Here is a 9,978-nt window from a genome sequence, read left to right on the forward strand (position 1 = left end):
TTCTGGACAGCCAGAGCTGTGTAGAGAGACCCTGCATAAAATAAAAAAAATGGGGCTGGAGAGATGGGTCAGTCGGTCACTTGCTTGCAGCCCAAGCATGAGGACTCGAGTTTGGACCCAGCAGTCATGTAAGATGCCAGGCATGCTGGCATAGTCTGTAATCCTAGCACTGGGGAGGCAGAGACAGGAAGATTTGGCTGGTTTTGCCAAATAAGTGAGCTCCAGGTTCAGAGACCCTGTTTCAGAAAACAAGGCTGAGAGCAATAGGAAAAGACTCCTGACTTCAGTTCTGACCTCCACAGACATGTACATTCATGGGTTTGTGCACTCTCACATACATTCACATACAACACACACGTATGAATTCAATGGAACAATTTTTTACAAAAATAGAATCTTTTCGGTATACATTATCAAAGACCTGGGGTGGCAGCTGCTGTTTCTAATCCTAACATTTGGGAGGCTAAGACACAGGACTGTCACAAACCTGAGGCCAGCCTGGGCTATACAGTGAGACCCTATCCAAACAAACAAACAAACAAACAAACAAAACCCAAAATGGTCATTATTAAAATGAGGGGCACTGACTCTACCTCAGTTGGTAGACTGCTTATCCATTCCCAGCCTGACAGAAACCAGGCATGGTGGCACAAGACTATCATCCATCCTAGGACTAGGGAGCAAGAGGCAGGAGGATCAGAAGTTCAAGGCCAACCTGGGCTCCCACCTCTTTGTATATTGACATATATGAATAGGTATATATATATAAATAAACATATAGTCTTGGCTGTCCTGAACCTCACTATGTAGACCAGGCTGGCCTTTGAGGCCTCATAGAGCTCTGCTTACTTCTGCCTCTTGACTGAGTGCTGAGATTAAAGGTGTGTGTGACATGTTGCCTAACATATATGTAAACATGAGCAATGAGTATTATACACCTCCTTCATATGGAGTCTCTGAAGTCTGCTGTGCTTTCCATTCAGAATGCATGTTTCTCACTTTGTGTGTGTGTGTGTGTGTACACGTGTGGTGTGTGTGTGTGTGTATGTGTGTGTGTGTGTACACATGTACATGTAGGTACCTGGAAACCAGAAGAGAAAGTCAGATCCTCTGGAGCTGGAGTTACAGGCAGCTCTAAGTCTGAAGTGGGTGCTTGGAGCCCAGCTCGGGTCCTCTGGAGAGCAGCCGAGCTCTTAGCTGCTGAGCCACCACTCCAAGCCTGTGGCCTCCACTCAGGGCAGCAGCCCAGCAGCCTTGCCTCAGGCACACAGTTGTTACACTGGGCTGGGCTGGAGACTTGCTGCCTGAAGCAGAATTCCAGAGTGGTGCTGGGTACTGAGCCCTTGCTGCTAACGCTGGTGACTGAAGGCCACAGAAGGGAGGAGAACCACTTCTGGGTGACACAAGGGGATGGGAGGAGTGTGGGCACTGCCAGGCCTTGGGGACCTTACTCCCAGACCTTCCAGAAAAGTCACCACAACCTCAGTGAAGCTCCAAGCCGCCCAATCAAGAGCAGTTTCTCAACCCGTCTAGGCACCTTTCGGCTCATTTGATCACGGTGTGCCTTCCTGACCATGCCTGGGTCTCTGCCATCAGGGATCCTGGATAGTCAAATCTGCATGCTCCACTAAAAGCCAGCCTCAGGGCCGGGGCTAGCGTAAGCGGTCGCAAGCATGCTTGCCTAGCGGCTGTTTGCACCAGGTATGGTGACAGGTCAGGAATGCCAGCCCGTGGGAGGTGGAGGCAGGATGATCAGGAGTTGCCTTGGCTACACAGTGAGTTTGAGGCTAGCCTGGGCTACCTGAAACCTTGTCTCAAAAACAAAAACAGTTACTAATTCATGTTCGTCAGGGTAAAGCCTCAGTCAAAGCCTCAGTCAAAGACTCCTGCAGCTGGAGTTACAAACAGGCGTGAGCGGCAACGTGGGTGCTGGGAACTGAACCTGGATCAGTCAGTGCTCTTTTTTTTTTTTTTTTGGTTTTTCGAGACAGGGTTTCCCTGTAGTTTCTAGAGCCTGTCCTGGAACTAGCTCTTGTAGACCAGGCTGGCCTCGAACTCAGAGATCCGCCTGCCTCTGCCTCCCGAGTGCTGGGATTAAAGGCGTGCGCCACCACCGCCTGGCCTGGAACTAACTCTTGTAGACCAGGCTGGCCTCGAACTCACAGAGATCCGCCTGCCTCTGCCTCCCGAGTGCTGGGATTAAAGGCGTGCGCCATCACCGCCCGGCCAGTCAGTGCTCTTATTGGCTGAGCCACATCTCCAGCTCCAGTTTCTCAGTAAACCCCCTCCTTACCTATAAAAGAGAAACCAGGAAACCATTAGCCAAGTAGCAGCTGTAACAGCTTTATTTCTGAATACAAAGCCTCTCCCTGGGAGAGGGGCCTGAGGTGGAGGCTGGAGATGAGCAGACTGAGGGCCAGGCCAGGCAGGAAAACAGCAGACAGGGGGGCGGCGGGGTGAGGCAGGCAGGTCCTGACAGCTCACACAGGCTCCATCTGTAGCTCCTCTCCATCCGTAGGCTCTATCTGGTGGAAGGCGGCATGGGAACCGATGACCACGAGGGTGGCTCCTGTAGGACCGTGGGTAGTTCAGGATGCGTTCTCTCCCCTGGCTCCCAACCTCACCCTACCCAGACCCTTTCTTTACTCACCCAGGACCCAGAAGACAGCGGAGCCAGCACCTGCCAGCCAGAAGAAGGGGAAAGAGACTCCGCCAGCCAGGGCGTACTGATGCGCAGGGCTCACCTCTCGGCCTGGGGACAGATGGCATTGGGCAGCTGTTCCCACCTGACCTCCCCCGTCAATCTAGTGTCACAAGCTCTGAAACCATCTATATAATAAGACAGACTCCTCACATCAGAGCCTCCCATCCCTAGCCCGACCCTGATTCCCCAAAGCGCCCTGCCCGGACCATAACCACCTTCCTCAGTTCCAATGCAGCTCTGTTCCCACCTCCCCTAGGCCCCAGGTCATGTCTCTCTCAGACTAGGCTAGCCTCATGTTCCAGCCTGGATACTAGTCTCAAGCTGGTGGCCTCAGAGCCAGGTCTGACCTAAGAACTTTTGTCCTCTTTTTTATTTTTAAAGATTTTATTTATTATTCGAATTATGGGTATGTGCCCTGTGTGGACATATGTGCACAAGAGTTCAGGTGCCCGAGGAGGCCAGAAGCTGGAGTTACAGGTGGCTATGAGACAGTCACCTTACTTGGGGGACTTGGGTGTTGGGAACCAAACCTGGGTCCTTTGCAAGAACAGAATTCAATTTTAACCTCTGATCCATCTCTGCAAACCCTTATTCTGATAAAAAACAAACAAACAAACAAAAAAAACCCAAAACCCTGAAGCCCAGGCTTGTTTTGAACTTGCAGCAATCTCTCTGCTTCAACCTCCCAAACGCTGGGATTATAGGCATGAGCTGGAGCTTCTGGCTTTGAGGTTGTGTTCTTTGCTGTGTTTCACAGGAATTTGGTTTGTAGGGGCTGGAGAGACGACCCAGCAGTTAAGAGCACTTGCTGCTCTTCCAGAGGGCCTGCCTTCTGGGTGCTTAACAAATTTTGTAAGGCCAGGGCATGGTGGCACACTCCTTTAATCCTAGCACACGGGAGGCAAAGGGAGGGGGAATCTGTGAGTTGGAGGCTAGCTTAGTTTACGTAGTGCGGTCCTGGCAGGCCAAGGCTACAAAATGAGACCTTATCTCAAAACTGTGTGTGTGTGTGTGTGTGTGTTTTCAGGTTCTCCTATGCCTGGAAACTGTGTGTGCCCCAGTGATTACCATTTGCCGAGGTCAAGTTCTCTTGTACTTCAGGCACTCCCCTGCCCCAGCCCTAACTTGCTGGGCCCTGAAAGACCTTGCCTTAGGTTTCCTTAGCTAATCCGGGATGTTCCTCTAGGGGGTCTTCCCTGACATATTTCTTTCCAGTGGTAGCTGGTACCAGTCTAGGGCCACAGGACCTACAGAGCTCAGTTTCCCCCTCTGAAAAAACCCAGGTTCTCGACGAATGCCTGGGAAGGCGGATCTAGGCCTGCATAAGGTCGCCACCTGGTGTCCAGTGTGGGTACCTGCAGCTGATGCTCTCCGCGGGGGTTTGGGAGGGATTGGGAGGATTGAGTCATTTCGAGACAGAGGAGCCAGGGGTGTTGGAGGTCTCCCTGAGTTTGGGAAGCTGAGACTGGAGGGAACACCTGGTAGGTCTGAGCCCTAAGGACTAAGTGTAATGACTTTAGTGTACATCTCGGTTGGGCCGACTTTAGTCCCAATATTTGGAGGTTTGCATTCTGTGAGACCATAGCCAGAGAGACCTGGGGATCCATTTGGGCAGGGGATTTCTCACCAAAAAGCACAAGCTTAGACTGCAGCGTGCGCAGATAGAGAATGTAACAAGCTCCAAAGAAGACAGCCAGAGCCACCAGCAGCATGGGGGATGTCACCCTGGAAGAGCGTGGGGGACAGGAGTCAGCCATCTGAGGCTGTGTCAGCTGGGCCCCTCTAGTCTTGGCCATACTGCATTCTGGTCGGGTGGATTCATGAGTACAGACAGACCTGGTCCTTTGGTCACCAGGTGTGGCATAGGTAACTCGTGGGGGCGGGCCCTGACGACAGGGGCGGGGCTTAACTATCGAGGGCGGGGCTGCAGAGGCACTCACACGCAGTAAAGGATGAGGCCCAGAAACACGAACACGTAGTTGCTTTGGTAATACTCCACATTGCGTGCCAGGCGCTGGCAAAGCTCGCCCAGGTTGCGGGGTCGAGAGAAACGCTGCTGGTCCACGAAGGTGCCCCAAGGCCGGATGGTCGCGCGGCGCCGCTCCAACCACTCTCGGCCTGCGCCGGAGGGAATCAGCTTGGGCAGCAGGGTCCTGAAGGGTGGGGCAGATCAGCTGTAAGCAGGAACAAGGACCCGGACCCCAGATCCCAGTACCCACAGTCCCAAGGATGACCTTAAACTCCTAGGGGAAAGGGTCCTGGGAGACAGTTAATACTCCTGAGTCCCTCCCAGGGGGGAGGGGCTGAGGAGACATCTCTGATAAGGAGAGCTCTACGTCTGGGGGCCGGGACTCCTGCATCTTGGGTCTGGGGGTTATTTCCTGCTCGCTCACGTAGCGCTCAGCCCTTCCACCTCCGCATCCTTCTGCTGGTCCTTCTGGGCCGCCATGTCTGCACCGCAGTTTGTAGAACCGCTGTAAACAGCCCCGAGCCCCGCAGCACCTAGCCGGCCCCGCCCGAAACCGGACTCTCCGGACGTGGCAGGGCTAATAGGAGCCCTAGGGGGCGGTAGTTGCACCTCCGAGCATTGTGGGAGTTGTAGTCATTGCGGTGTCAAGAGGTCGGTCTAACTCGCAAGACACCTTGGGAGATGTATGCTAAGAGCGCGGCGGGAGCCTCTTGGCATTGTGGGAACTGTAGTTTCACAGCGTGCAGTGTGGCGTCTAACAGGTGGGCTGTCAGAATGGAGGGTTTTATGGGAGTTTGAATAGCTGAAACAAGCGTTCTGCATGATTTCGTGGACCCTGTAGAGCTGTCGTCCTGACTCCAGAGTGCTTAATAAAACATTGACTGCAGCTTCAGATATTTTGACTGGGCAAGTCCAGGATGGAGTTCATTTACTTTTCTTTCCTTAAAAAAAAAAAAAAAAAAAAAATTATAGGGCTGGAGAGATGGCTCAGTGGTTAAGAGCACTGCCTGCTCTTCCAAAGGTCGTGAGTTCAATTCCCAGCAACCACATGGTGGCTCACAACCATCTGTAATGAGATCCGGTGCCCTCTTCTGGCCTGCAAGCATATATGCAGGCAGAATGCTATATACATAAATAAAGAAATAAATATCTTTTAAAAAATTACAACCAGCTCTAGTCGACCAAAAATACTCGTGTACTTACTCATACACACAAACATTTGACTTAAAAATAGGTCTTTTTAAAAATGTGTTTATGTGTGTGTGCCACATGGGGGACAATGCCTGAGGAGACCCAAAAGAGTGTATTTCACCCCCTGGAACTGAAGTTACAGTTATGAGCCATTCAAAATGTGTGTGGAAATTGAACTCTAGTTGTCTGGAAGAGCAGCATGCACACTCTTAACTACTAAGCCATCTCTCCAAACTCTCCTTTTTATTTTTATTTAAAAAAATATTTATTTTGGCCGGGCGGTGGTGGCGCACGCCTTTAATCCCAGCACTCGGGAGGCAGAGGCAGGCAGATCTCTGAGTTCGAGGCCAGCCTGGTCTACAAGAGCTAGTTCCAGGACAGCCTCTAGAAACTACAGGGAAACCCTGTCTCGAAAAACCAAAAAAAAAAAAAATTATTTATTTTTTTCAAGACAGGGTTTTTCTACATAGCCCTGGCTATCTTGGAACTCTGTAGACCGGCTGGCCTCGAAGTCATTCACCTATCTCTGCCTCTAAGCGCTCAGATGAAAGGCATGTGATACTACCACCTACCTTTTTCAATGGTTTATTTTTACGTTCATCGGTGTTCTGCTTGTATATATGTCTGTGTGAGAGTGTCAGGTCCCTTAGAACTGGAGTTACAGGGGCTGGAGAGATGGCTCAGTGGTTAAGAGCACTGGCTGTTCTTCCAGAGATCCTGAGTTCAATTCCCAGCATGGTGGCTCACAACCATCTATAATAGGATTTGATGCCCTCTTCTGGCATGCAGTTGTTCATACACAGCACTCATACATAAAACATAAATAAATAAAATTTAAAAAAAGAACTGGAGTTATAGACACTTGTGAGTGGCCATGTGGGTGCTGGGAATTGAACCTGGGTTCTCTGGAAGAGCACTCGGTGTTCTTAACTTTTGAACAACCTCTCCAGCCCCCAGTGGTTACTTCTTTTGCCTCTTGAGTTCCCAGAGCAAGCGGCACTGGGAGGCCAGGAAGATATTAGCACAAACCTGTTTATAATGCCTGCTGCGGACTTCACGGAGACTCCTCCCCTTTTTGTGCTGTGTCTGTCTGTCTAAGCAGGTGTTCCTCCCTGGCACTAGATGAATGAAGCAGAATCTGTGGGTGTCCAAACGGCGGTCTTGGCTCATGCAACCCCTCCCAGGACCATTCTGTCCTGAGCTCACCAGAGGTCGCGGTGCACAGGGCTCCAACAGTAACCTTAAACTCTTTTTTTGTTTTTTGTTTTTTGTTTTTCGAGACAGGGTTTCTCTGTGGCTTTGGAGCCTGTCCTGGAACTAGCTCTGGTAGACCAGGCTGGCCTCGAACTCACAGAGATCCACTTGCCTCTGCCTCCCGAGTGCTGGGATTAAAGGCGTGTGCCACCATCGCCCGGCAACCCTAAACTCTTGATCCTCCCGCCTCTGCCTCCCAATTGCTGAGATTACAGGTGCGCCACTAGAAAATGGCCAGTTTTACTTTATTATTTCTTTATTTTTTGATTTTCCAAGACAAGGTTTCTCTATATAACAGTCCTAGCTGTCCTGGAACTCACTCTGTAGACCAGGCTGGCCTCAAACTCACACAGAAATTTGGTTGCTTCTGTCCCCGAGTGCGGAATTAAAATCATGCACCGCCCCGCCCTGCTACATTTCCTTTATAACTCCACCTCACTTTGCAGCCTAGGAGAGTGTGACCTCAAGCTTTCTTTTTTTCTTTTTTTTTTTCAAGATAGGGTTTCTCTGTAGCTTTGGAGCCTGTCCTGGAACTCACTCTGTAAACCAGGCTGGCCTTGAACTCACCAGAGGTCCACCTGTTTCTGCCTCCAGAATGCTGGGATTACATTAAAGGTGTGTGCCACCACCGCCCAGCTGACCTAGAACTTTTGATCTTCTTGTCTCCAGTTCATGAATACATACAGATGTGTGACCCTATACCTGATTTATGTGGGGCTTGGATCAAATTCAGCTTTGGTAGGCAAGTAGTCTACCACCTGAGCCACACCCAGGCACTTGGTTATTTTAAAAGTTTTATGTTATTTATCAGTGGTGTGTGTGTGTGTGTGTGTGTGTGTGTGTGTGTGTGTGTTTTATAGCATCTGTGAAGGTCAGAGAACAGCTTTCAAGGGCTAGCCTCAAACTCAGATCGTCCATCTACCACCTTGGAAAACTGGCACTAAAGGTTTATGACACCACACTCAGCATCAGCTGGTTGTCTTGTGTACTGGCACGTGCATACACTCACTCATAAAGGCCCACAGCATCCTTGCCACCTAGATTCCTGCACGGAGAGGCTGTCAGATCAGGGCAGGCACGCCTAGCTGCTTAACACCCAGGAAGAAGTTTGGCTGTCCAATCAGGATGGCTAGAATTAAAATGCTTGCTTCTGCCACCTAGTGGCAGGCATGTGGAATGGATGTTTTTTTTTTTTCTACCCTGTGGGATGCAAATACCCAGTCCATGCTTTGGAGATAGGTTCTGGAAGTTTTCATTAAAATTAAACAGCCGAAGAAGTAGGTGAGGTGGTACATGCTTGTAAACCTAACATTTGGGAAGCAGAGGGACGAGGATTGTAAATATGAGGCCAGTCTGGTCTACACAGCAAGACCGTATAAAAAAATTAAATCCCTATAAACAATGCCTGACTCTGAAACAACAAAAACCCACAAAGCAAAAAAGAGGCCAGTGTGAGATACATATCAGCACCCTGCTTCAAATATCAAATAAAATGAATAAATAACAAAAATATGGCTGGTTGTCTTTTCTATTCCCAGCAGCTCCAACATGGACAAACATGGATCAATAGGGACCCAATTAGAAAGCATGTGTTAGAGTCACACCATGAACAGAGCCATGATGATGAACATGACATCACGGAGATGCTCACAGATGTATCTGAGTCATAAGCATCAAAGGATATGCCGTAAGAGTTCATTTGTATGCAGTTCAAGAACACACATACCTGCCTAGAATCCCCCAGTGAGGGGCTGTGGTGTGGCTCAGTGGTAGAGCCCCTGCCTAGAATCCTCCAGTGAGGGGCTGGGGTGTGGCTCAATGGTAGAGTACTTGCCTAGAATCTCTCAGTGAGGGGCTGGGAGTGTGGTGCAGTGGTAAAGTCCCTGCCTTGTGTGGTCTGAGTTTCAATCTCAACATGACAGAAAAAGGAAAACAGACAAGTCAGCATGACAGATTAACCCCAGCAATTGTCACAGGAGAAGAGCCAGCAGGCATAGGGAGAGGGACGCTTCCTAGGTGGATAGGAAAGTTCTGTACTTTTACCTGGGCGGTGATTACACAGATACTTTATTTTGGTATTGAATTGTAAATTATATTTATTTATTTATGCTAGAGATGGAACCCTGAATTTTTCACAAGTTAGGCAAATGTTCTATGGCTGAGTCATGCCCTAGTCACAAATGTAGTGTGTGCATGTGTGGTACTTGTGTGTTTTTGTGTGTGCACATACACATGTGGGTATATGTGCACATGTTTTTACTGTATAGAACAAGGCTGGTCTTCAACTCACAGAGATCCTCCTGCCTCTGGCTCCTGAGTACTGGGATTTAAGGTACTGGCAGCATCTTCTTTTCTGAGACAAGGTTTCCTACTAACCTGGAACTGATGAGCTGGCCAATGAGCAGCAATGGTTACATGCCTCTTCCTAGCCAGGGCTGGGATTGCAGATGCACACTTCCACACATACTTTCTTAAAGTTTTTTAAAATTATAATTTTTTTTGAAGACTGGAGAGATGGCCCAGAGGTTAAGAGCACTGACTGCTCTTCCCGAGGTCCTGAGTTCAAGTCCCAGCAACCACATGGTGGCTCACAACCATCTATGAGATCTGGTGCCCTCTTCTGGCCTGCAGGTGTACATGCAGGCAGAACACTGTATACATAATAAATAAAATCCTTAAAAAAATTTTTTTTGAGACACAGTCTCATTATGTAGCCTTAGCTAAAACCTACTATGTCTACTGGGCTGACTTCAAACTTATAGAGGTTTACTTGCACAGTAAATTAAGCCTGGCTTAATTATTTTTATGTGTATGTACATTTGTTTGCAGGCATGTTTGTGCACGACTTGCCTGCCTGGCA

At 49.3% G+C, this 9,978-nt stretch overlaps 1 protein-coding gene across 1 annotated transcript; it reads right to left on the minus strand.

Moving 5' to 3' along the window:
- Positions 1-2,327: 2,327 nt before the first annotated feature.
- On the minus strand, positions 2,328-5,258 carry Rabac1 (Rab acceptor 1). Its single transcript, XM_038339662.2, has 5 exons — positions 5,098-5,258; positions 4,645-4,857; positions 4,332-4,429; positions 2,651-2,752; positions 2,328-2,569 (listed from the first exon to the last, which is right to left on the minus strand). Exons 1-5 carry the CDS (start codon positions 5,151-5,153, stop codon positions 2,481-2,483), a joined length of 558 nt encoding a protein of 185 aa, XP_038195590.1. The 5' UTR covers positions 5,154-5,258; the 3' UTR covers positions 2,328-2,480.
- Between the last annotated feature and the right edge of the window lie 4,720 nt (positions 5,259-9,978).

The sequence above is a fragment of the Arvicola amphibius genome, chromosome 8 (assembly GCF_903992535.2).
Source record: "Arvicola amphibius chromosome 8, mArvAmp1.2, whole genome shotgun sequence".
In the NCBI taxonomy this organism is placed as follows: Eukaryota; Metazoa; Chordata; class Mammalia; order Rodentia; family Cricetidae; genus Arvicola; species Arvicola amphibius.

Bases quoted from the DNA above. Each gene is read 5' to 3' on its own strand.
- Rabac1 (XM_038339662.2), bottom strand. From the start codon at position 5,153: ATGGCGGCCCAGAAGGACCAGCAGAAGGATGCGGAGGTGGAAGGGCTG. The intron at 2,753-4,331 runs GTGAGAAATCCC...ATCTGTCCCCAG, and splicing joins GTCTAAGCTTGTGCTTTTTG to GCCGAGAGGTGAGCCCTGCG. The intron at 2,570-2,650 runs GTGAGTAAAGAA...ACGGTCCTACAG, and splicing joins CGCTGTCTTCTGGGTCCTGG to GAGCCACCCTCGTGGTCATC.